This window comes from Geotrypetes seraphini, chromosome 11 (genome assembly GCF_902459505.1).
Source record: "Geotrypetes seraphini chromosome 11, aGeoSer1.1, whole genome shotgun sequence".
Taxonomy (NCBI): domain Eukaryota; kingdom Metazoa; phylum Chordata; class Amphibia; order Gymnophiona; family Dermophiidae; genus Geotrypetes; species Geotrypetes seraphini.
In genome coordinates, this window is record NC_047094.1 from 72,906,876 (window position 1) to 72,934,201 (window position 27,326).

The following is a 27,326-nucleotide window of genomic DNA, read 5'->3' on the forward strand; positions in this document are numbered from 1 at the left end:
ATCTTCTCCACTGAAGTGGAGCTCAACACGGTTTACAGAGTTTAAAAAATATGGGAAGAGAGAAGAGAAAGAGTTTACAAAGCATAAAAAGAGGGGATGTAATCAAAGAAAAGGCCATAGGCCATTATTGAGTTGGCTTGGGAAAATCCACCACTTATTTCTATGATAAGCTGCATAAAACCTGTTTTACTACTTGGGATCTAGCTAGGCTTAGAACTTGAGTTGGCCACTGTTGGATACAGGGTACTGGGCTTGATGGACCTTTCGTCTGTCCCAGTTTGGCAATTCTTATATTCAAGACAGGAACAAAATGGATGCCTTTGAAATATTGTGCTGGAGAAGGATACTGCATATACCATGGAGTACCCAAAGAATAAACCAATCGTTATCAGAGACGATAAAACTTGGAAGTTCAAATGATAAGACTTCGACTTTTGTACTTCAGACACATCATGTAGAAAAAGACATGCTTGACAAGGCTGAAGGTCAGCACAAAAGAAGATCATATATGCAATGGATAAATACAATAAAAGACAGCTATGGATGCCATTCTGTCAACAATAAAGACTGAACCTAGTTGAGGGCATCTATCCAGAGTCACACGCCAATTGAATTAGCAACATCACTCAAGATTTTAGGCGTAACTATTGATACCAAATTTTCTTATCAAGAGCATATTAACAATATAGTCAAAAGCTGTTTTCATCGTTTGCGTCTAATTCGTTCAATGGCTAAGTACTTAGAGCCAAAATCCCTAAATATATTAGTTCATTCTCTTATAATATCCAAATTAGATTATTGTAATTCTCTATTATTAAACATCACATACAAGGAACAAAGACGTTTACAAATAATACAAAATATTGCCATAAAAATAATACATCATGGAAAGAAATATGATCACGTGACACCATATTTGATAGAATCCCATTGGCTACCTATTAATCAAAGAATAACATACAAAATAGCATTATTAGTTTTCAAAACAATAACTACTAATGAACCTCAGTTTATTAATCGTTTACTAATCCCTCACGTTTCAAATCGTCTTCTTCGATCTAACACCCAGGAGCTACTTATGGTCCCCTCATTGAAAATAATAGGAACCAGGCGTCACGATATTTTTTCAGTCAAGGCCCCGCTTATTTGGAATACTCTCCCTTTATATATTAGAAACATCAAAGACCTCACTTTATTTAAAACCAACCTAAAAACATATCTTTTTAAAGCTTCTTTCAATCTTTAAAGAGGAATTTTTCCTCGATAATTTAAAATAATCAAATTGTGAAAAGATTTTACTTTACTTATTCCCCAACCCCAATGTTCTATCCTACCCAATCCAGTTTTCTTCTCCTCCCTACGGGGAAACAACAATTTTGTAACTTTTATCCCCTTATGTTTTTTCCAACCAATCCAGTATTGTCTGTTTAGTTAGTTTGTCACGACCATGTTTTTTTTAATTTTAAGTTAATAATGTTTTTAAGCTACAAAAATATTTTTAACTGTTTTTACCCCAATATTTATTGTTATGTTATTCGCTTAGAATTTGTAAGCGAACCATTAAATATAAATAAACTTGAAACTTGAAACTAGGAATAACAATCGACAGATGCTGCATCATGCAACCACAAATCAATAAAACAATACAAAAATCATTCTCAGTCATGAGAAACTTAAGACAAATTCGTAAATTCTTCGAAAAACTCAATTCCAACTCATAGTTCAGTCTCTAATACTAGGCCTACTTGACTACTGTAACATTCTCTATCTCCCTTGCCCTGCAACTATAGCAAAACAACTACAAACTATCCAAAACACAGCACTAAGACTCATCTACTCATTGAAGAAACATGACCACATTACAGAAGCATATCTTAAATCACATTGGCTTCCAATACCAGAAAGAATACAATTTAAATTCTACTGTCTACTATTTAAGACTTTATATGGAGACAGTCCAATCTACCTGAATAATCGCCTCATCCACAACACCACAACCAGGCATAGGAAAACTCACACCCCTTTCACATACCCCCCAATAAAGGAGGTCAAACGTAAAAAACTATATGATGGCCTCCTGGCCACTCAAGCAGCCAAACTAGCCAACCAAATCGCCAATCTACTGATGGTATCTCTCGACTACAAGACTTTTAGAAAATAAATAAAGACCATACTCTTCAAGAAAGCCCTGAAAAAAGCAAGTTTCAATCACCACCTCTCACTAAAGCCAACTACCCAAACAAATAACCTTACACAATTTTTACTCTTTGAAAATGTCCAAACTGTTTTTTTTTCTAGTAAGTTCTTGTTGTAATACATCCTTGATAATTCTTTTGTGATCTGCCTTGAACTGCAAGGTAATGGCGGAATAGAAATCCCTAATGTAATGTAATGTATGTTTAAATGATTTTTATTATCCCAGCAGTAAGAAGCAAATACAAACAGTAATACCATTCAGGAAATAACATTTTCAACAATATAATCAGTTCCCCTCTCAACCCCCCCCCCCTCCCCTCCCCAAGAATCCATGGCCAGTCTAACAGCTGAGAGTGGGAATAAAATCTTAAAGATTCAAAAGTCTACTGCGAGCACACGGTGTGAGGTCCTGCCAGAAGTGCTCCCACACCTGACAAAATTTGCGACCCGGGCCAAGAGTCAAGTCTCCCACCATGCGTCTCTCCAGTGTTGCGTGCACTATCATTAGGGATCTCCATTGTGCATATGACGGGGGATCACGGAAGAGCCAGTTGGTGAGGATGGCTTTTTTTCCCATCAAAAGGGCTCTGGAGATAAATGCTGACATTCGGGCGAGGCTATATTATAAAATCCAAATAACGCCCTCGGTTGCGGAACCCATCGCCTTCCCCAAAGCGATGTGGTATATAGGCCAAGATGTCTCCAAAACTGTTGGATTGCGGGGCAGGCCCAAAACATGTGACTCAAAGATGCGTGAGCCTGATTGCATTTCGGGCAAGATTGCGATGCAGTAATCCCCATCCGGGCTGCACGTTCCGGTGGAATGTAAAGTCTAAGAACAATTTTCAATTGCATTTCCCAGTGAGTAATATTGGGTGACACCTTCTGAATGTTCTTCAGGACCAGGGATTGGACGGATTCCTGAGGGATAAAGGGATTGTGGGATACTGAGAGAGGTGCTGGGATGTAATACAAGTATAGAAAGCTAATAAGTATGGAAACCCAACCAAGTCGTGAATGTGCAAGACCGGAGGGTTAGGACTTCGATGGGAAGATAGGACTTAAATGGGAAACCAAGGTGGCAAGGGGGCCCCTTCTGGTTATTCAGACAGGTCGTGACCTGTTTGGGCCGCCGCGGGAGCGGACTGCTGGGCGGGATGGACCTGTGGTCTGACCCGGCGGAGGCACTGCTTATGTTCTTATGTACCTGTTGTAACTGTTGAGCAGTCAACTGGCAATGCAAGTCCTCAGCCCATGCTGTCGCTAATATATATGTAATGTAATGTAATTTGACACTGGCTTGACGACACTTCATAACAACATCTATAAGCGCAGGAGGTCTAATATAAAATATCAAAGATTCTATTTTTATTTTTATAAGCAAGATGGTGGAGATAAGTATAATCACTGCTTATTTTGACAAAAATTAGTTTATGTATTGTGTGCTGGGGGTAGGATAAAATCTCTCAATAATATACATAGCTGAACTGCTGGAGAGATGTTTACATATTGCCTAATGAACTACCTATACTGCAATACTGACATGAATTAATAAAGAGATGTGAACTGATTTCCTGCCAAAATTAATATATTGTACATCTCATAGATATAGCAAGAGTGATAAATAGACCCGATTGCATCCATTGCTGATGAAAACTTAAAAAAAAAATACCTTAGTAGGTCGTACCATTACTGATACTGCTACTAAAAATATTGATAATCTTCTAGCCTCATTGAAAGATTCTGTGTCAAAATGGTCTCCTCTTTATCCGAGTTGGTGGGATTGTTTAGAGTCGATAAAAGACGACTCTGGCACCTTGGAGTTAATTATTTATTATCTAGGCTCCATAGTAAATGTCCTGATTTCTTTTAGAAATCAATAGATACTATATTCCAGAAATTTCTTTGGAATTCCAAACCTCCCAGAATTGCTGCTCGAATTTTGAAATTCTCCGACTTCAAAAATGATCATACTGCTTATGGTCTCCGTAAAGGTTGTCATTGGTATCCAAGCACTGATAAAGATTATAGGCCTCTTGGATATGTTTAGAGACTGTCCTAAGTCAGGCAACTCCTTTATTTGTACAATCAAACATGTCTAACTTATCTAAATCTACTATTTCTCATGTTATACCCACTACAATTTTCTCTTTTACATATTTGAGTAAATATTTACCTCCGATACTTCCTCTGACATGGTCATTTGGAACAATTCATCTATTCTTAATACATAAATCTCCAATTAATTGGTCTATATGGAAAAAGTGTAATATGGTATTTAAGTTAATTATTATTGAATGGTACCGAGTTAAAACAGCATATTTCTGTTTCTCGTTGGCCACGAATCTGGACTTGGAGATTAAGATGTACAATGTCAGCATCTATGAGACAAACATGGTTGTTTTTATTACATAGAATTTTTTGGACTCCAGTTCGGTTGAATAAAGTAGATAGTTCTAAATCTAATAGATGTTGGCATTGTCATATTGATATTGGGACTTTGGATCATCTTTTATTTTTTTGTCCATTGATACTTGGCTTTTGGAAGTCGATTTGGGAGCAAATTAATAATATTCTTCAATCCTCTATTCCTTTGACATATGAAGCAATAATTTTTGGAATGATTCTGCATGATAAACCCACTTTGGATAGAAATAATAGTCGCCTTTTCATGATCTTATCAGGAATAGGGGTTCAAATGATCACATCTAATTGGAAAATCATGATAGGATTAATTTTAGTTTTTGGTGGGCAACTGTATGTGCAACATATAAATATGAAAAGATTATGGCAGAGCGTTTAGGGTTTGTTAAATCCTTTAAGGGGATTTGGGGTCCATTAACTAATTTTGTCACATTATAATTAAAGTGATTCCTTTTTCTTTATGTTAGATTCCTTTGCACATCCAGGGTGGGTGGGGGGGTGGGGGGTGTATTATTTATTTAGAGGTATAAATTTCATAATATTCTATAATATTGATGAATATAATATAATATCATTACTGTTATAGGTTAAGAAGGGATTTAAAATTTTTATTGTAATATTTCTGATGTTAATAGTGTATTTTCATATAGTTTATACATTGTCAAGTTCAAAATATCAATAAAGAAATTAAAAAAACAAAAACAAAAAAAAACCTTTGACCAGTTGAAAGAGGAATTCCACATACTAGATTCTCAATTTTTTAAGTGGTTTCAAATGTTACATGTGCTGCTAACTAAAAATTTACCTAACGACATACATACATAATATGAGTGCTTTCATATAGCATCTCAATTTTATAAGACCCCCACAATTATTGGAAAATAAACTTCTGTACTGGCACTCAACAAGCTTGGGAAAAAAGATCTAGAATCAACCTTGTCTCCTCGTCACTGGAACATGTTTTGGTCACGAGGTCCTAGATCTTCTTGCTCCTTTGCTATTACACAATTGTTATATTTTCTCCAACACTGTGCCTATGGACACCGAGAAAAGCCAAATTATGTAATTCCTCAACTACCGACCTGTGTTGGTCATGTCACAAGGAAGTAGGTACTCTTATGCATCAAATTTATCACTGCGACAATCTTTACATTTTTTGGACTGGCATATGATTTAAAATGCAAGTTATTCTTAAATTTACGGATTCTCTCTCCCTTGGACATATACTTTACAAGTCACTGGCTCTTTCCATATAACTTTCTAATGATGATGAAGCTGTTTTTGACTTCTTTATTTCCATAGCTTTAAAACTTATTAACAACTGGAAAGTTAACTCCCATTCCCATTTATCATTACCCATGTGGTGGAACTGGATATTGATGTACAAAAATACAAAGATAACCTTTCTTATAACTCTCCAAATTACTCTTTTAAGAATCAGAAAATGTAAGTCTCTAGGCTGTTTTCTTTCATAAGTCAGGAACAATTTTCTTCAAATTTATTGGGTGCTTTATTACATACATGCATGCATATATTTCTTGCTCTCTTTATGTGCATGTTTAGAAATCTTTTGGATTTTAGCAATTTAAAATTTCAATAAGTATTTGGAAAAAAATACCTTAGTAAAATTACTAATAACCGTTCTAATTGGTTTTATTCTTGCAGTTGGTCATAAAACCTGGGACATCCATTTAGAAAGATGCCTAAGAAATTATGGCAAAGAGCAACTTTCCATGGTTTGGAGTCAAACATTTGGTTGGTGACATCTTTTTTATCTCAGACCAGCAGTCCCAAGTTAAATGTAGCAACAGATAGTCAGCTATTTTGGGAATTCCACCTTAAGAAGAATGTTTTAGTACTAGGGCCAGAGAGCTTATTATTTGCATTCTCTTGATTTAATAAGGTTGTGGTGGGGGGATGATACAATCACAGCAAGGTAAATATACAAGGATATCTTTTCATGCCAGTTGAGAGTTATTTCCATATCTGGAAACACCATAAGTGATGTCACCACTATCGCCAAAAGGGGGAAGCTTCCTTAAATTAAATGTACAGGGGAATAAACTGGATCAAGTAGAAAAATTGCTAAATTAAATAAAGACCAATAAATTCCACACTAGCAAACAAAAACACGCAATTTAAATACAATGTTCCTGGAGATTACAGAAATAAATTATAATACCTTAATTCCACAGCAAGTAAAAACAACACATAGTTTTCAAAGATGCACTGATCCCTCCCACACATATAACATACAGTATATACATTCGCACAATTAACGTACACTGGTCTTTTCAAAAAGCAATACCTTAAAATAAACACGAGGACTATTTAGGTTCACGTTTCAGTCAAATAAAAAGAAAAAAAAATCATTTTAAGTTATGTTTCTACCTGAAAATCAGAGACCAGAAAAAAAAGGAATGATGGAAGCTGACATAGATCGCAAAGATGCCCTACCCGAGCAATCTCGATTTGCATTTCAGATGTGTAAATCTGGATTTTAGATAGAACCTCACCCAACTGCAATCCAGAGAATCTCTTCAAACAGATCTAGGAAACAACAACTAGGAAAGAGAGCGGAAGGAGCATGCATTTCTTTTATGGGATGGGGTAGAGGGGAAGGGAAGAGCTGGATTTTGCTCGTGCTCCCGGCTCACCTCACTCATGGCTGTTTTTGCAGGCAGCGGAAAACCCCCAACTCCCCTCCCCCCCTAAATAGCGCCCTGCCTCAAGGGTAGGGGGGCACTAAAGGGGGAGTCCGGGCAAGGCTCTCTAGCCCTGTTCCCCAGGTGCTTGAGTGAAGGGCCAGGTGAAAGCAGAGAGGCGTGCAAAGTGTGCGTAAAGTCTGCAAAGCCCGGGATGCCCAGCTCCGGCTTCGGGGAAGAAAGGGGGCTCGGAAAGGAGGGGAGTGGGAACTGCTCTGTACGGCGGCCTCGCTGGCTCACGCTTCCTGCGTCCGGTGAAAAGCGAAGCGCCGGGCCCTGTGCGGACGTGGTCAGCAAATACCCCGAGGGGGGCCGCTGCCTTTTGTTTCCTCTGCACTCTGCAGGGTTAAAGGCAGGCTGCCATCTTTTTATTTGACCCAAAGTGACAGAATTTCGAAATGACTGGGGGTGCTAAGCACAATACAAATCACCCCTCCCTTAGACAATGGAGTTGGTTTAATATTGAGAGTGCTCAGTACTCACTAGCACCCAGAGAGCTGACTCCTATGAAGGAATTCTCCAAGAAGGGTACCAGTGGGGCATTAGCGGAAGACACATAGCTCCCTTTACAAGTTTTCTCCTGGCAAACTTTATCAGTTTGTGTGCAGAATGCACCCTCTTCTCTGAAACCTCTTTACTTCTCGCTTTCCTCATAAGAAAAGTGCAAAGTATCAGATTCATACTGGAACAGACTATCAAGCCCAGTATCCTTTTTCCAACTGTGCCCAATCCAAGTTACAAGTACCAGGCAAGATCCCAAAAGAAGAAACAGATTTTATGCTTTATCCTGAAATGAGCAGCAGATTTTCCCCAAGTCCAACTTAATAATGGCCTATGGACTTTTCTTTTAGGAATTTAGTCCAGATATCAAGAGAGTGCAGGGGCATAGTCATGGGTGGGTCCAGGAGAGCCTGGGCCATTCAGATTGGACTCAGATCTGTCCAGTAGTGTGTACCTTGACAACACCAGCTCCCATAGTCCTGCATATCTCTCTTCAAGTTCACTGGGTCCCTGGCAGTGGCAGCAATTCCCACAGGCTGCCTGCTGCTGACCTGGAAGCATCCCTTCTACTACAAATTTCCTGTTTAATGGCAGAGGGGAAATTTCCAGGTCATTGGCAGGCAGCATGTGGGAATTGCTGCCCTTGAAGAGAGTGGTCCAGGACCACGGGAGTCGAGCCGGTGCTGTCAAGGTGCACCACTGCTGGGAACATGGAGGCAGAGGTTTGGGTGGAGTGGGATGAAGGAGAGAAGAGATGCTGCAGCGGTGCAGGGGAGGGAGAATTGTGGACATGGGGTGGAAGGGGGAGATGCAGCAAAGTGGTGGAGAGGGGTGAGAAAGGGAGGAATCCTGTATATGGAGGTGGAGAGAAATGAAATATGCTGCATGGAGAAAGGAGTGGGTGAGGGGTGAGAGAGAAAATATTGGGCATAGGGGTGGAAGGAAGGAAGAAATTGTGCATGGGGGGAGGAAGACAGATGTTGGGCCCAGGGCACAAGAAAGGGAAGGGGCAGAGAGAGGAGATGTTGAATATGAGGGTGGATGAGAGGGGAAAAGAGATACATAGAAGAAAGAGAGGAGAGAACGAGGGAGATGCTGGATCCAAGAGCAGAAGAGAGTGATGGAAAGATGCTGGTCAATGGGAGTAAGGGAACAGAGAGACAATGCTGGACCATGGGGAGGGGACAGGAGGGAACAGAGAAGGGGCAGGGAGATGAGAGGCTATGAGGATGGGGAAGGGAGAAAGAAGAATCAGATGCTGGGCTTAGAGCAGTGGTCTTCTTAAACTCAAACCCTTTGCAGGGCCACATTTTGGATTAGGTATTTGGAGGGCTGCAGAAAAAAATAGTTAATGTCTTATTAAAGAAATTACAATTTTGCATGAGGTAAAACTCTCTTTATTGTTTATAAATCTTTCCTTTTGGCTAAGTCTTAATAATCTACTATAATAAAACCCTAAACACGCATGCACACTCTTACCGGCTTGTTCCGAGATCCGTAGGTCTGTGGCCGGCAAGAGTGCGCATGCGTGCTTACTACGGCACCACGCAACAGCCCAACACAACTTACTACGGTCCCACATGCTTACAACCCGTGCCACTTGCCGGCAGAGAAATTTTAAAATGCAGCCCTCCCTACTCTCCAGCAATTTTGTCTAAGCAGTTTGCCGCCATCGTCGCCCCTCCCCCCTCCCGGGTGCATCCCTCCCCGGCGCACACAAACCCGGCAGAGGAAATCAGAGCATGGGAAGGCCGCGAAGCAGCGTCTTTAGTGTGATGTGGCCGCTGCTGGAGCCGAGAGGTTTGATGGTCGTCTCGTGGTGGGAGGGTCAGTGGGGTCGGCTGCACGGCGGCGATAGTGGCGGGGAGGGGGGGAGAGGGTTCTACTGTACAGGGGGATGGCAGGCAGGCTGGCTTCGGAGGGTAGGGGTGGGACAAAGTATGGAAGGCAGTGAGGGAAAGAGGTGCTGCTGGACCGGGGGAGCAGGGAAGAGGTGCTGCTGGATCGGGGGAGCAAGGAAGAGGGACAGGGGGAGCAGGGAAAAGGTGCTGCTGGACTGGGGGAGCAAGGAAGAGGGACAGGGTGAGTAGGGAAGAGGTGCTGCTGGACCGGGGGAGCAGGGAAGAGGTGCTGCTGGACTGGGGTAGCAGGGAAGAGGTGCTGCTGGACAGGGGGAGCAGGGAAGAGGTGCTGCAGGACAAGGGGAGCAGGGAAGAGGTGCTGCTGCACAGGGAAGCGGGGTGGAGAGGGAAATGCTGCTGCACAGGGAAATGGAGGGGGAGAGTATGCTTAAACATCAGTTTCTTCGTACTGCCCTGGGGTTCAGTAGTGGATGCCGATCTTCGTTTCTGTTCCATTTGTTCCCAGTATTTTGGCCCATAGAGACTCTACCTTATTTTTCATTTCCGGTGTGTTCTCTCTGGTAGACTCGATTCCCTCTTTGATGTATAGGGCAATACCCCCACCTTTTGGTCCTACTCTGTCTCTGCGGTATAGCTTGTATCCCGGTAGCATAGTGTCCCAGACGTTTTCCTCGTTCCACCATGTTTCCATGATGCCAATGATGTCAAGGTTATCTTTTTGTGCCATAGCTTCCAAATCCCCCATTGTATTCCTTAGGCTCCTTGCATTCGTGTACGCACACTTGTGTTCGTGTACATACACTTTGAGTTACTTTCTTGCTATCCTTCCATCTTATGTTCCTTTTGATCCGTCAGGATTTCTATCTTGCCTATGATCCGGTGAGTCTTCCCCGCAATCTTCTTGCCTGGTATCCTCTGGGTATACCGTTTCCCGAACCATCAACTCTTGGTCAATTGTCGGCTTTTCCCTTCTTCCTAGTTTAAAAACTTCTCAATTTATCGCTTGATGTTGCTTGCAAGTAGCCTCGTTCCCTCTCCGCTGAGGTGGAGTCCATCCTTCCTGTATAGTTTGCTCTTCCCCCAGAACGTTGTCCAGTTGCGCACAAAGTGGAATCCTTCTTCCTCACACCAGCGCCTCATCCATGCATTGACTGCTTGCAACTCCGTCTGCTTCTTCCAGTCGGCTCTAGGTACCGGCAGGATCTCAGAGAATGCTACCCTCGGCGTTCTGGTCTTCAGCTTCCTTCCTAGCATCTGGAACTGGTCCTTCAGTGTTTCCCTACTGTAGTTCCTGTTGCTCACATTGTTTGTCCCCACGTGTATCACCACCGCTGTATCTTCCCCTTCCGCTCTGTCGGTGATCCTGTCGATGCGGCTAACTATATCTTCTACTTTGGCTCCTGGTAGGCAGATCACCAGCCAATCCTTTCTTCCTCCCGCTATGTGGCTGTCAACTTGTCTGATGATGGAGTCCCCCTCGACGATTGCTGTCCTCTCTCTCTTCTCCTGTCTCACTAGCCGCAGGTCCGTGTCCCCGGTGTATGTCCATCTCTCCGGCTGTAGGTTTGTGTTCTCTGTGCACTTCCATCTTCCCTCATCCTGGCATTGGCTTGCACCGGACTCATCTTCCTGTGAGTTCCCTCCGCTGTTTCCAGGTCTTGCTGCTGTGTCACCTATTCCTTCCTTGTGGTTGTCCTCCAGGTGGGCCTCTCTTATTGTAGGTGTATCTTGGCAGTTCCACTGTTGTTGGTGATTTTCTATGGCCTCCCTGTATGCCTCCTCGATGAACTTCTCTAACTCCCTGACTTCTTCCTCAATGGTTTCCTCTGTCATGAAGTTTTCTGCCTCCCTGTCCTCCTCCTCCACTGCTCAAAGTGCTTCTAGTTCCAGTATTCTTAAGGTGACCATACTTCCCGTTTTGAACGGGACAATCCCGTTTTCAGATCCCCTGTCTCGTTGTCCCCACACACAGCTTTGGGATGCCCAAAATGTCCCATTTTCAGAGACAGCGTCCGGAAGTTGTGCGAGGGGACAACGGAACAGGCAATCGCTTCCTGTCCCTCCCCTGCCGCACCAAAAAAAAAGCCTCCCTCCAGGCCCGATTTAGGTCCACCGCCACTGCTCCTTTGCTGCCACTACTCAAACCCGAAAGCCTTCTTCCTGACGTCAATTCTGACGTCGGAGAGGACATTCCGGGCCAGCCAATCGCTGCCTGGCTGGCCCGGAACGTCCTCTCCGACGTCAGAACTGACATCGGAAAGAAGGCTTCCGGGTTTGAGTAGTTTGCAGCAGAGGAGCAGCGGCGGTGGACCTAAATCGGGCCTGGAGGGAGGCTTTTGTTTTCCGCGGTAAGGGGGGGAAGGAGGTAGGCAGGCTGGCTGGCTGGCTCTGGGGGAGGGAGGGAGGTAGGCAGGTTTTGGGGGAGGTAGGCAGGCAGGCTGGCTGGCTGGCTCTGGGGGAGGGAGGGAGGTAGGCAGGCAGGCTGGCTAGCTCTGGGGGAGGGAGGCAGGTAGGCAGGCTTTGGGAGAGGTAGGCAGGCAGGCTCTGGGGGAGGCAGGTAGGCTGGCAAACTGGCTGACTTTGGGGGAGGCAGGCTCTGGGGGAGGCAGGAAGGCAGGCTGGCTCTGGGGTAGGTAGACAGGCAGGCTTTTTGGGAAGGGGTGGGACAAAGGCTGGAAGCAGTGAGGGGACATAGGAAGCAGGGATGAAGGAAGGAGATAAAACGGCAGAGAAGGGGGAGGGTTGTAAGTAGAAGAAAGACTAGAGAGATAAAGGCCTGACCAAAGGGGAAAGGCAGGAGGCAGAAGCAGGACTTTGGGAGGTGCAGACAGAGGGGGAGAGCCCCTGAGGAAGAGCAGAGAGAGGCAAGATCATAACAGAGGAGGGAGAGAGAGAAAGGGAGACCTGGAACAAAGGTACAAAGGAGAACTGACACTGGATCTGGAGGCACTAAGGACATAGGAAGGAGGCACTGGGGGCACTAAGGACATAGGAGGGAGGCGCTGGGGACACTAAGGACATAGGAAGGTACTGGGGGCACTAAGGGCATAGGTAGGAAGGAAGGAGGGAGGGAATAGAAAGGGACAATTGTTGGGCCTGAGTGCAGAAAGAAATGAAAGATAGGATGCACAGTCAGAGGGAAACGCAACCAGAGACTCATGAAATCACCAGACAGCAAAGGTAGGAAAAATGATTTTATTTTCAATTTAGTGATAAAATGTGTCAGTTTTGAGAATTTATATCTGCTGTCTATATTTTGCACTATATTTGTCTATTTTTCTATAGTTACTGAGGTGACATCGTTGAAAACCCCCCAAATATAAATAATTAACATTTTCTCTGCGTATAGGGTGCTTTGTGGTTTTTTTTAAATTTTATGGTTACCATTATGAAATAATAAGATATTGTGTGTACATGAAAAATGAATGGAAGAAATTTGGGGCGGGCTAGGGCGGGATTGGGGGTGGGACTGAATATTAATAGATGTCCCATTTTGATGAAAAAAATAAATGGTCATGTTAAGTATTCTGCCCTTCAGGAGTCTGACTTGCTTCTTCAGGCCCTCTAGTTCCTCGTATCGAGAGCAAACATAAGACCGCCTCCCAGAGGGGAGGTAGTCATACATAAGGCAAACGGTGCAGAAAACTGGGAAGCTCAACATCCTGCTTCTGTCTGCTGCTTCCATTGATGTCCACATGCCGATCTGCTGTCTGAAGTGGCTTCTCTCTGTTTCCCTATATGCCTTCTCACACTTGGTCTGAAGTGGCAACTCCTTGTATAGGAATCTGTATAGCATCCTTGGTGTTACTGTGAAGTCCCTCTCCTGATTTTAAACCTGCTATCCTTGTTGCTTGTGTGTCCTCTGTGTCTGCGGTGATTGCCCTCTGCTACTACTGTGTTTGTTTATCTACTGCTTGTCTGTCCTGTTGCCCTTGTGGTACTTGCCTGTGTAGGTGTCCTTCCCTAGTGTTTCTTCTTTGCAGTTCTCGATTCTTAAGGCCCTTCACAAAGATGCTCTCACTAAGTCGAGCGCCTTTAACGCTCGCATTCGACGTGCGCCGAATGGCTGAGCACCATTGACCCCTCCCATTTTAAGGGGGGGGAGCTCTGGTGCATGACATCAGGGATGGGCGGAGCTACCTCTCGCTGCTGCCCCTTGCTCTCTCCTGCCTTCTCTTGCTCCTTCGTTCCCTCTCCTGTTCTCTACTTCTGCTTTTGTCTCCTTCTCAAGCCTGTTGGTATAGTAATGGGGAGCAGATTAAAGATGAAAGGGAATGGAGGGCTGGGGGAGGAGTGAGATGGGGAATGTGAGAGCTAGTGGGTGAGAGAAGATGGAAATTTGATAGGTAGCTGAAGAGTTAAAAGGAGAAAAAGGGCAAGAAAGAGGGTGAAATTTTAGTTGACAGGCAGGCTTCGTTTTCCACCTCTGCTGTTCATACACTTATCTCCCATTGCCTCAGATGTAAGCTCTTCAGAGAAGGCATGATAGTACCAGAACACTCCTTACTATTTCTCACCATACCATGGTTTGTCATATTATGTTTTACCATGCTTTGTTAACTATGTTTTGCTATCCCTGTTAGATAATGTTTGCCATGCTATCTCCTACCATACTATGTCTGAGAGTGTGGCACAGGGGTTGGAGCTGCAGCCTCAGTACCCCGAGGTTGTGACTTCTGTCACACACTGCTCCTTGTGACCCTGGGCTGGCCACTTGGTCTCCCAATATCCCAAGTATATTAGATAGATTGTGAGCCCACCAGGACAGAAAGTGAAAAATGCTTGAATATCTGAATAAATTCAAGTAAACTGTTCTGAGCTTCTCTGGGAGAACGGTATAGAAAATTGAATAAATAAAAATGGTACAGAAAATTGAATGAATAAATAAATAAATAGAGGAGAAAAGACAAATGGACAGCAGCTGCTTGAAGAAGACTGAAGATAACAGACAAAACAGCAGAAAGAGAACCAAGATGATAGAAAAATAAAATGTCCAGACAACAGAGGTAGGAAAAAAAAAAAAAAAAAGCGTAGCATAGCAAATGTCTCTGTTGTGTTCAGTAAAAAAGGAAATGCATTTCTGCTTTTATTTCTTCAGTGTTGCGGCATATGCTAAGTTTAATTTCTTGGGGTTATCAGTTAATTTTTTATCAATATATTTTTGCAACTTTGCAATCATCCTTAAGCCACTGACAACTAAATATGCGTGGGGTGCTAGCATCAATGGCTTAGGGATGTTGCTGTTGCCTGTGAAGCTTGATAAAAATGAATTCTAGTCATCTTCAGAGAAAGTCTTCAGATGACAGAGCTTGGGGATCCTCATTAGCTATAGTATTTATATTTTGAGGTGGGAGTGTCAGAGAAAGGTTTATGCCCATTCACTTTTGGATCAGGCCCCCCAAAACTGGCTATGCCACTGGCGTGTTTGGTAGGACTTGGGAGCTCCCAAAAGTTAGACAATTTTCTTCTGTAATGGAACAGAACCAATATGTTTGGGGAAAATTTGAGATGGTTTGGCTCTAGACCGGTTTCAAGCACAATCAAGTTACAAAAAGCTGCCCTAAATGACTACTGAAAAAATTGACGTGACCACAAGCACTCTTCCCGTCCCTTTATAATTTTGTCAGGATCAGGATCCTTGCTAAAGTACTGATAGTCCATGAAAAAATTTCCTAAAACATATGGTTTAAACATTCCCTGAAGCAATGTGTTTGTGAAAAATCTACTAATGAATTCAATGTATTTTTTTAGATATAGAAAGCACCCCAGACTGGGCCTGGTTTTGAACTTCTGTCTTTGTACTAGTTTTTCCCTTATGTCGTTTCATCTCCTTCTGTTAAACTTTCAGAATGTTTTGACCCCAAACTGACACACATTCGTAACTCCTTTTTATAATTTTTCCACTTTCCATTTATGTCAGAAAGAATAAATAAAAAGGCCTTGTATACAGAAGTCCATGTCTTCCTTCAAGTAAGGAGTACAGGGAGTGGTTGCTGTATTAAGAGAATTAAGGGTGATGCAGAAAGAAAAAGGAGGAGATGGTATTTGTATACTGCCTTTTTGTGGTTACACATTCAAAGCAGTTTACATATATACAGGTGCTTATTTTGTACCTGGAGCAATGGAGTATTAGGTGACTTACCCAGGGTCACAAGGAGCAGTGATAGAATTGATCCCACAACCTCAGGGTACCCCTAGGAGGTGCAAGAGCTTAGAAACTGGTAAGAGAGGACCTATTGATGTCAAAGGAAGAGCAATCTGTCTGTCCAGAAGAGATAGACTGAGAGGGGCCCAGTATCCCAGTGCATTCCTGACTTACATCTGTGAGGATTCAGACCAAAGTGAAAGGGACAAGGTGTATTCCTCACTTCCCAGTCAAAGCGTTTACTTTAAATTAGGCCTTGACAAACTTGAATTAAATCTAGGAGCCAAAGGCTAAGTTTTCTCTCGGTTCTCCTTCCCCCCCACCCCTCCCCATACCTTCACTAATCCACCTCACATTCATAGTCTCCCTTGCTTTCTTATTCTCATACCTGCTGTCACTCCCAAGTAACTAAATGCATGTTGAGTTGTCTACTATCCCCCTTACTCCTCCTTTTACAAAGCTGCGGTAGGGCTGACACATGGCAAACGCACCGACGCCCATTAAACCCCTATGGGCATTGGAGCGATTACTGCAGCAGTAGCCACAATTTCAGCTTTATAAAAGGAGCCCTTAGTTTGCTATTTGCAGATCTGCCTCAATGTGTCTTTTACTTTTGTGCCGAGATTTGATTCTATGTTTGACCTGTATACTAGAGAATGACATGGGGACAAAATTTTCCCCTGCAAGCTCAATCCTCATCTGTACAAGCCTCAAACACTTTAAAATCATGTGTTCGTTTGTGCGGTTAAAGCTGAGCTTACAGGAATGGGGTAGGGACAAGGACAGTGGCAAAACTCACAGGGACAGGGAAATTGAGTTACTGCGGGGACAGGGACAAATTTGTCCCCGTCTCATTCTCTATTGCACACTGCAGGAATTTCAGGCTGGTCTTCCTGCACCGTGTGGCTTAAGCTTGCAGGCAGCCAAATCGTAGTTTGGAAGCAAGAGATGCACTGTTTCTGAGGGAGCTCTGCAAAAGGAAAAGAGTCAGGGACATAAAATCCCAGGAGCCAGGGTGAAATTTCTAAGCACAGCACCATGGCAACCTGCCACCTGGGACTTGTCAAGCCTCCTTAAAATACTTAAATATTTTGATAAATACTTTGATAAACATAAGATGTTTTTGCATACAAAGAAGGCAGTGCATGCAAATATATCAAACATATTAGGGGTATCCTGAAAAGCAGACTGGTTGGTGGCTCTCCAGAATGGCTGTTTGACACTCCTGCCCTAGGCAGACATGGCAAATCTTGAGCCATCCACTCGGCAGAGGTCAGCATGTAAAATATTGCTCAAAGCCACTAGCTCAGTATTGTCCTGCTTATTTTGAAAACTCCTTATATGATATGTAGGCCCCTCTCAGTCCATGCCAGGATGCAAAGGACAAGGGCCACCATTTTGAAGAGGCAGGCTCTGAGGGAGGGGACATCCCTCTTGCCAGTCTTAAAAATAAGTTATGGGGGGAGGGGTTCTGGCCCATATGACCAGGTGGGAAGATTTTTGAGTTTGAGGGGGGGTGGGGGCTTGGCCCGGACCACTTGACCACCAGAGTTCTTTTGTGGGGGGAATTGGGGTCAGCTTTTGCGGGTCTTGGGGACAGCAGGGGTTGAGGTTGGAATTTCCTAGGACATGTGCACAAAAGTTGTGTCTAGCACACAACTCTTGTGGGCATGAACCAGGAAATCAGAACCCTTTAGTGACAGAGGAGGGAAAAAAGATGCCAGACCAGGAAGAGATGAGGGATGGAAAGGAAAGAGAGGAGATACCAGAGCATGGAGGGGGAGGGAGAAATAGAAGGGAAAGAGAGGACAGAGATGCCAGGGCATAAGGGGAGGGAAGGAGACCGAGATGCCAGACCAGAAAGGAAGGGAAGGAGGGAGAGAAAGGAAGGAAAGGAGATGCCAGAGCATGGAGGGAGAGGGAGAGATGGAAGAAGAGAGAGAGATCCCAGGGCATAGGGGAAGGGAAGCAGATGCAAGACTATGGGGTGAGTTGGGGTGAAAAGGAGGGAAGGAAAAGAAAGGAGAAGAAAGAGATGCCAGAGCATGGGAGAGGGAGTGGAGACAGAAAGAGAAAAATGGAAGGGACAGAGAAAGAGGGCGGATGCTGGATGGAATGGAGTGAAAAGAATGAGGAAAGCAGAAACCAGAGATGACAAAAGGTAGAAAAGATTTTTTGTTCTTGTTGCTTTAGAATAAAGTAGTATTGTAGCTTTATTGATAAACATTTATAAATAGAAAATAGAAATAAGGTAATCTTTTTATTGAACTAATTGTAATACATATTTTACTAACTTTTGGAGACCAAAATCCCTTTCCTCAGGCTGTGGTGTACGAAGGAGGGGGGTGGGGGTGTTACTGAAAATATGTTTTTTTAATATTGGGGGGGGGGGATTAAAAAATGATCGGGCCCTGGATGTCACATACCCTAGGTATGACACTATCATCACTCTTTCTCTCCACTGGGAATAGGATAGCAGAAAACAAACACAAATAGGAATGAAAATGCGATAGACCCTGAATGATTTTCTGAGGATTGTATTTATGAGGAGCTAGCTAAACTAAAGGTGAACAAATGGCATATGGCAGATGGCATAAATTCAAAGGTACTGAAGGAACTTAGGGAATTCTGGTGGCTCTGCTGGCTGATTTTTTTAATGCTTCTCTAGAGTTGGGAGTGTTCATGAAAGACTGGAGAAGGGAGGAAGTGGTCGCTCTCCACAAAAATGAAAGTAAGGAAGAAGTTGGGAACTACAGGCTGCTCAGTCAGCAAATTAATGGAAACATTTTTAACAGGGAATAGTGAGATTTCTAGAATCCAATGGATTGTAGGACTTGAGGCAGCATGGTTTTACTACTGGAGACAGGTCTTGCCGGTAGAATCTGAACAAAACCAGTATCTTTGGTTTCAGCCAAAACTGACAAGGGGTCGAAATTGGGTGCTCAGTTTCAGTCGAAAACAAAAAGTGCCTGGCCCCGGTCCTGTCTGGATATCCCTCCCCCTACTGGTGGGTCCCTCCCCTCCTGAGCCTATCCTTTTGTTGTGACGTAGTGGGCACAGGAGCAATCCACTCACTCTTGCGTAGGGCTAGATCCTCCTTCAAAATAGCTGCCATGACTTCCAGCAGGGATATCCTGGAGGGGACCGCCAGAAAAGGTGTGTGTCCAGAAGATAGCCTGCTACCAGTGTGTGTTTTCAAGAGGGAGGCTACACAGCATTTTTATTTCCAACCGAAAATGCACAGGCATTTGCAGCTGAAACCAAAACAATGCTGAACACTGATTTTAGGCTGGTTTCGGCACTAAAACCAAAATCAAAATTCAGTCACCTCTACTTGTCAGACAAATCTTATTAATTCCTTTGACTGCATTGGTGTACTTAGATTTTAGCAGCATTTGATATAATTGTACATAGATGACTTATAAAGAAGCTGGATGCCTTTGGTATGGCCCTAAGGTGACAGATTGGATTAGGAATTGGTTGAGTGAAGATATCAGAGGGCAGTGATAAATGGAGCCCACTCTGAGGTTCAGTTCTTGGGGCCAGTTCTTTTTAATATTTTTGTAAGCAATATTGCTGAAGGGCTCTCTGGTAAGGTTTGCCTCTTTGTGGATATCAAATCTATAATAGGGTGTGGATAGGATGAGGAGGGCCTAGCGAAGCTTGAAGAATAGTCTGGAATTTGGCAGCAAAGATTTAATGCTAAAAAATGCTATGCCAAGTCATTTTTATGCTTATGTGCTACTGTAAAAGATGCAGTGACAAGGTGGTGTATGCTTTGTTGGTGGGCATATACAGGGGTGGAATTCACAAGTGCACATAGATTAACATACCCCCTCCTTTACTAATGTGTAGTGCGAGTTTTAGCGCCGGCAGCGGCGGTAACTGCTCCGACGTTCATAGACAGGAGGGGGTATGTTAGTCTACAAACGTATTTGAATATTCTAGGTGTAAATGACTGCGCTTGCAAGGTAGGCATAGTTTCTGCCGTGTATGCTAGTTTTTTTTTTATAGAACAAGAAATCCCAATGCTAAATCACATTTATATGACTTCTCATGTATATGCACAAGACCTTGTTAGTGACTTGAAGTATATTACTCCCTGACTCACTTGCCTCATCATTGGTCTCATTTTCAATTTATCATTTTAATAATACCTTTTAAAGCTGTAAAATTCACTTGGCTTAAATAATAACAACAACAACAAAAAGTCCAGTCACCAACAATGGCCAAATTTTACGTACAGAGAACGCTGCATCAGGGCATGGACCGAAGTTCATTGTGCTCCAATTTCATGCATCAGTGGCGGAAACAAGGCGGAATGTGGACACTTGATAAAGTTACAGGGAAAAAATTTTTAAACCAGATAGGAGGAAATATTTTTACACTCAGAGAATAGTTAAGCTCTTGAACGCATTGCCAGAGGTTGTGGTAAGAGCAGATAGCGTAGCTGGTTTTAAGAAAGGTTTGGAAAATTTTCCTGGAGGAAAAGTCCATAGTCTGTTATTAAGAAAGACATGGGGGAAGCCACTGCTTGCCCTGGATTGGTAGCATGGAATGTTCCTACTATTTAGGTTTTGGCCAGGTACTAGGGACCTGGATTGGCCAACTGGGCTAGATGGACCATTGGATCCAGTAAGGCCATTCTTATATTTTTAGTAAGAAACTACTGCTGCTACTTTGGGTGAGAATAAGTGGAGGGAAGGGAAAAACAGAGAAAGTGATGAGGTTTAATTTAGGAGGGAGTGTGTGTGGCAGGCAAAAATAAATGCCTTCCTGCCCTATTAATCTAGAGCCTGTTATAAAATGACCTTCATAGTGGGGGTGGGATTCTAGCCTGTTTTGTGATAATGTGCGCAACAGATGGAAATTGGCTTTCATAGAATCAGGAAGGGGTTCTCAATCCACTTCTTGGAACACACTCAGCCAGACAGGTTTTCAGAATATCCACAATGAATATACATGAGCGAGATCTGCATGTCAAGAAGATAGTGCATGCAAATTCATCTCATGTGTATTCATTGTGGATATCCTGAAAACCTGACCAGCTCGAAGGATCCTGAGGACTGGATTTAGAAACCCCACCCCCCCGGTACAGGAAACACACACACTTCTTGAGAGACAGTATACTATTGGTCTGATTGCATTCCCACATGGAAGCTGCTATTCCCAACTTTAGGGACATTATAGCTGAAATTGTGCAAACACCTTTCAGGAAATAGCCCCAGCCAGGCAGTTGAACATTTTCATACAGCTGGCATTCCCCCTATAAGAAAAAAAATTACTAATTCCACACCATACCTAACATTTTTATTAAGTTTCAGACTGGATGGCTGTAGACACATGTGCTGAAAAGTCACTTTTCAGTGGCACAAGATAGTTGAATTGCCTGACATAATTCAGCTTATTTGTTTGACCTTGTGGTATGACCAGATAAAGATGGGTTTAGTCCTTATTCTCTGATACACATGAAGCTGCTTAAACCCTGAAGTCAGGGCATTCCAAAAAGTAACATGCTGTCACAAAGCCCCACACTGTAGACATCTTGAGAAGCTCCAGGCTTCCATTAAAAGTACCAGGTACCAGTCCCAGACTTCTGTAAAACTCATAGGCCCTGTCCCAGACAGGTCATTAATTGTTCAAAAAATTAACACATACTGTAACTTTACTGAGCACCCTCCACTCACTAGTACTTTGTCCTCTTCAGGATGCTCAGCTAGATGGAGTGATCCAGAAGGCTTGTCATCTCATTTAGTGTTTGCTAATTTCACATATCACCTCTTCCCAAGGATATTCAGCTCCCCTTTCCACTCTCAGTGGCTGTGTCTATATGGCGAGTCTTTTGGTGCTCAAGAAGCATACCTGAACGGGTGTAGCTCTTCCCACAGGCCTCACACCTATATGGCTTTTCACCAGTATGTGCCCGGGCATGCTGTGTTAGTGACTGTTTGTGTCGAAAGTGCTTCCCACAGGTCCCACACTCATACGGTCTCTCCCCTGTGTGTGACCTCAGGTGCACCTTTAGAGTGCATTGCTTCCGGAAGCTTCTTAAGCAGATACTGCACTGGTAGGGCCGTTCATCTGAGGGCACATGGAATTTGGCGCTCTCACTCTCCGTGGCATGCTGTGGTGGTGGGCAGTATGACATCGCTCGGTGGAATAACCTTTCATCCATATCAGCCTGCTCAATGGAAAAGCTTTCAACCTCACTCTCCATCATTGGCACCTGCCAATAGGTAGCAAGTCCAGCACCTTGGTGGATTGGTGCCTCCTCCATATTCACTGACTGCTGCAGTGCAGGCTTGGATTGGGTGCTAGAGATGATGGCTTTGGCACTCTGGTAGTAATGTGTATCATCTTGAATGTGTGCTGGCCATTGTGATGAGAGCTGGGACTGTGTGGTAAAGTTGCCCTCGGGCACCTCCTGCTTGCATGGCTCCTCTTCCACATGCATCTGCCAATGCACAGTAAGCTGGGAGGGCTCACTGAAGACTATCTTACACTCTTCACACTCAAAGAGTTTCTTCTTGTGTTCTTCCTGGTGTAAAGCAAGCAAGGATGGTTCAGTGAAAACAGTATCACACTCTGCACATTTGTATAGTTTTGCTTCCTTATGTATTTCCTTGTGTAGAAGAAGCCGGGATGGCTCAGTGAAGACCACTTTGCATTCCTGACATTTGAATGGTTTCATCTCCTTGTGTGTCTCCTCTTGGTGAGTTGCTAACAGGGCAAGCTCACTGAAGACTATTTCACACTCCTCACACTTGTATAGTTTCTCTCCATTAAGCTGGTGAAGCTGGGAAGAAGTGACACAACCTGTGGCCCAGTCATGCATGGACTCTTCGCATGTCAGGCCAGACATGGCAAGCTGGCACTGTGTGACCCAGTCCCCCCCTCCTTTCTCCTTTTGTTTCAATTGGGATTGTGAACTGAATACCCCTGTGCAGACAGACTCTTTATCTGTTTGGGCACTTTGCTTGCCCTGTCCATGGGACCTATCTTCCTCATGCACCCGAAGGTGCTCCACAAGGGACGGTTTGTTTCTGAATCTCTCCTCACAACTGCTGCACTGGTATGGCATTTCCCCAGTATGCAACCTTAGATGAATGCTTAATGCCGACTCCTTGCAAAAGCCTTTTGAGCCCTCTTGGCACTGGTAAAGCTGTGGGGCTACATGGCTCTTGTAGTGGGACACGAGCTGGGCTTCTCTAGTGAACGTCTTCCCACATTGGCCACAAGCATGCGGCCGGTCTTTGGCATGGGTCTTCCGGTGCTCAGCCAGACTGGCGGGCCGGCTAAATCTTTTTGGGCAGGCTTCACAGCTATAAGGCCGGTCACCAGTATGCGTGCGTAGGTGCTGGGTCAGTGATGACTTATGGCGAAAAGTTTTCCCACAGGCAGAGCAGCAATATGGACGCTCCCCTGTGTGGATCCGTTGGTGAATTACTAGGGTGCACCGTTTGCTGAAACCTCGGCCACAATCCCCACATTGAAAGGATCTGTTGGAAAGTGGTACTGTTAGGGGTTCAATGGAGGAAGCCTGGTCACTGAAGGTGGTCCCCATCTCCTGCTTCACTGCTGGTTCTTCTACAGTCCATTGCTCCTGGCTCAGTCTGAGAATCTGCACGTGCTCAGGGATTGCCTCACAGTCTCTATGTGCTTCTGCTTTCACTTGTGTGTGAGTCTTTTGATGCATGTTAAGCAAGGAGCGCCGACAGAAGCTTTTCCCACACTCTGTACACTGGTATGGCCTTTGTCCTGTGTGGATCATGCGATGGCTCACCAGAGAGGAGCGATGCCGGAAACTTTGGCTACACATATCGCAGTGATATGGCCGCTCCCCAGTGTGGATGCGCCGGTGGATTACTAGGGTGGCATTCTTTGTGAAGCTTCTCCCACAGTCATTGCAGATATAACGCTTGCTTTGGCCATGGGCCCACAAGTGCTCAGACAGGGTGCTTTGTTTGCTGAAGCTCCGTGGGCAATCAGGGCATTGGTAGGGTCGTTGCCCTGTATGGATTCTCCTGTGCACTAGTAATTGAGATTCTTTGCTAAAGACATGACCACAGTCAGTACATTTGTGCATGTTTTGATCTGTGTGTGTTTTCTGGTGGCACACGAGGGATGATTGGTGCCGGAACCTTTTGCCACACAGATCACAGTGGTAGGGGCGCTCCCCAGTGTGGATGCGCTGGTGGATCAGCAGCGTAGATTTTTGCCTGAAGCTCTTTCCACAGTCACTGCATGGGAAGAGCTGGGTAGGAGACTCCTGTAAGCTTGGACTTTCAAAGTTAGGAATTGGTTTCTCTTTGGTATGTGTTTTCTGGTGCATGTTGAGTAAGGAACGGCGGCAGAATTTCTTCCCACAGTCATCACACTGATATGGCTTCTGTCCTGTGTGGATCATACGGTGGCACACCAGGGAGGAGCGATGGCGAAAACTTCGGTTGCACAGATCACAGTGGTATGGCTGCTCCCCAGTGTGGATGCGTCGGTGGATCGCCAGGGTGGCATTCTTGGTGAAACTCTTCCCACAGTCATTGCAGATGTAGAGTTTGCTCTGGCTATGAGTCTGGATGTGCTTGGACAGTTCATTCCAATTGCTAAAGACACTGGGACACTCATGACATGGAAATGAATTATCTTCCATGTGGGTCTGCCGATGTACTGCCAACTGGGACTTGTGGTGAAAGCTTTTGCCACAGTCCATGCACTCATACAACTTCTGACCTGTGTGCGTTTTCCGGTGACACACGAGGGACGACTGGTGCCGGAAGCTTTTGCCACATAGATTGCAGGGATAGGGACGCTCCCCGGTGTGGATACGCTGGTGGATCAGCAGTGTAGACTTTTGCCCAAATCTCTTTCCACAGTCACTGCACAGAAATCGTTTGTTTGGAGCCTGAATGCTATTCTGACCCCAGACTCCAGTGCTGGAACCCACTTTCTCTTCTGTGTGTGCCTTCTGGTGCATGTTGAGCAGAGTACGTCGGCAAAAGCTCTTCCCACACTCAGCACACTGGAATGGCTTCTGTCCTGTGTGAGTCATGCGGTGGCTCACGAGTGAAGAACGATGCCGGAAGCTCCTACCGCAGACATCACAGTGGTAGGGTCGCTCCCCAGTATGGATTCGCTGGTGGATCACCAGTGTAGCATTCTTGGTGAAACTCTTCCCACAGTCACCACAGATAAAACATTTACTGTGACGTGATGGTGTCTGCATATCTTGCAGAACTGTGACCTTGCTGCTGGCCTCACTCGGACGTTCCATGCATAGTTCTGAAGTCTGTTCTGTGTGAATCTTCCAATGCACATTCAGCAAGGAGCGTCGACAGAAGCTCTTTCCACATTCAGCACACTGAAATGGCTTCTGCCCTGTGTGGGTCATGCGGTGACCCACCAGAGAAGAGCGGTGCCGGAAGTTCTTGCCACAAATGTCACAATGGTATGGTCGTTCCCCAGTGTGGATCCGCCGGTGAATCACCAATGTGGCATTCTTGGTGAAGCTCTTCCCACAGTCATCACAGATAAAGACCTTGCTTCTGCCATGTTCCTGCAGATGCTCTGACCGAGCGTTCTCAGTGTGAAAGCTGCTGGGGCACTCCATGCATGGGTATAATGTTTCTCCGTTATGGGTGCCCTGGTGCTCTGCTAGCTGAGACTCCTGACCAAAGAATTTCCCACAAGCTCCACACTCATGCAATTTCTGTTCAGCATGTATCTTCTGGTGAGTGGTAAGGGTGGAGCGGTGCCGGAAGGTACGGCCGCAGAGATCACAGTGGTAGGGCTGCTCCCCAGTGTGGATCCGACGGTGGATCAGCAGCGTGGCATTCTTGCCAAAACTCCGTCCACAGTCACTGCAGACAAAGAGCTTGTTCTCACCATGCCTCTGGAGGTGCTCGGAGAGGGCACTCTCTGAACGGAAGCTGCTGGGACATTCAGTACATGGGTACTCCTTTCTTCCTGCATGGGTCTTGCGGTGCATGAGGAGCAGGGCATGGCGGCTGAAACCCTTTTCACATTCAGTGCACTGATATGGCTTCTCACCTGTGTGAGTCATGGCATGGTTGACCAGGGAGGAACGATGCCGGAAACTCTGTCCACAGACATCACATCGATAGGGTCTCTCACCTGTATGGATTCGCCGATGGATGCGTAAGGTGGCGTTCTTGGCAAAGCTCTTCCCACAGTCACCACAAATGAAGAGTTTGCTGTCATTTGGAGTCCCAGGAGTCTGGCTGCTTGCATCATCTATGGTATGGGTCTTTTGATGCAGGTTGAGCAGAGAGCGCCGTCTGAAACATCTCCCACAGTCAGAGCACTGATAAGGCTTCTGTCCAGTGTGGGTCATGCGATGGCTCACCAGGGAGGAGCGGTGCCGGAAACTTTGGCTGCAGACATCACAGTGGTAGGGCCGCTCCCCAGTGTGAATGCGTCGGTGAATCACTAGGGTGGCATTCTTGGTGAAGCTCTTTCCACAATCACCACAAATGAAGAGTTTCCCATGGCCATGGGTGTGCATGTGCTCCGACAGAGTAGGCTGGCTCCCAAAGCTCTGGGGACATTCTGGGCAGAGGTAAGGCCGCTCCCCTGTGTGGACCCGCCAGTGTGCCTGAAGCTGGGATTTTTTGTTGAAGCCCTTGCTACATTCACTGCACTTGTACAGCTTCTGCCCTGTGTGCGCCCTCTGGTGGCAAACGAGGGAGGAGCGATGTCGAAAGTTGCGGCTGCAGAGATCACAACAATAAGGCCGTTCCCCGGTGTGGATCCGGCGATGGATCAGCAAAGTGGGGCGCTTGCTAAAGCTCCGCCCACAATCAGTGCATCTGTGGGGTCTATACTCCATAGTAATTGGCGAGCACTGGTGTGCAGACATCTGAGATGGTTCACCAAAGCTCTTCTTGCACTTTTCACAATAGAGTCCAATCTGTTCAGGAGCCACTATCTGCACCTCTGCTCTATTCTCCTCCTTGGCTACTGACTCCTGGTTTCTGTGCATTAAATCCCAGCCTGTATCAGATACTGGGGCCTGCTCCTCTACAGTAAAGTTCCATGACTGCATCTCAGAATTCATAGAGAGAGCAAATCCATTTAACCACGAGGAGACATAGTTCTCATCACTGTTCGTGTGCAAGATGGACTGGGTTAGTGTCATGTGTTTGTCCAGGGCTGGCTCAGAGGGTAACAAGAGTGATGAGATTAAAGATGGGCACCCTGTAGACATTATGGCGTTGTTTTCAGGACATCTGGCACTGTATGGCCACTGCTGTTCCCTTGGAGTAAGTAGTGTGGAATGATATACAAAAGCCTTGGCTGCATCCTGTTGAAAGACCTCCTCTCCATCCACTGAGGTCTTGCAAAGTCCTCCGTCCATTTCAGTCTATAACAGTAGAAAGAAAAGAAAGCAAAGGTTTAGGCAAATGAACAATAATACTAATTTCCCTGTCATGTTTCATACGGCATCTGTGCTAAAGAGTAGATTAGAAAATTATT

General features: G+C 44.8%; 2 protein-coding genes across 9 annotated transcripts in view; both read right to left on the reverse strand.

The window, feature by feature from the left end:
* The window catches only part of LOC117369164 (zinc finger protein 569-like), a 64,801-nt gene extending 57,169 nt beyond the window's left edge, over positions 1 to 7,632 (reverse strand). For 5 of the 7 annotated variants that reach the window (XR_004541091.1, XR_004541090.1, XM_033963269.1 and 2 more), the window contains exon 1: positions 7,078 to 7,160. Coding sequence is in view for 4 of the 7 variants with exons in the window: in XM_033963269.1 (XP_033819160.1) it covers positions 7,078 to 7,098 (21 nt within the window). In the remaining 3 variants the exon portion in view is untranslated. Of the gene's footprint in view, positions 1 to 7,077; positions 7,161 to 7,277 lie in introns of those variants that run through there. The other 2 variants (XM_033963266.1, XM_033963267.1) reach the window with 1 other exon arrangement.
* A 13,494-nt stretch (positions 7,633 to 21,126) lies between these two features.
* The window catches only part of LOC117345595 (zinc finger protein 91-like), a 39,772-nt gene continuing 33,572 nt past the window's right edge, over positions 21,127 to 27,326 (reverse strand). For both annotated transcript variants that reach the window (XM_033914476.1, XM_033914477.1), the window contains one exon: positions 21,127 to 27,213. In XM_033914476.1, coding sequence (XP_033770367.1) covers positions 21,628 to 27,207 — 5,580 coding nt within the window. In that variant the 5' untranslated portion in view covers positions 27,208 to 27,213 and the 3' untranslated portion in view covers positions 21,127 to 21,627. The remainder of the gene's footprint in view (positions 27,214 to 27,326) is intronic.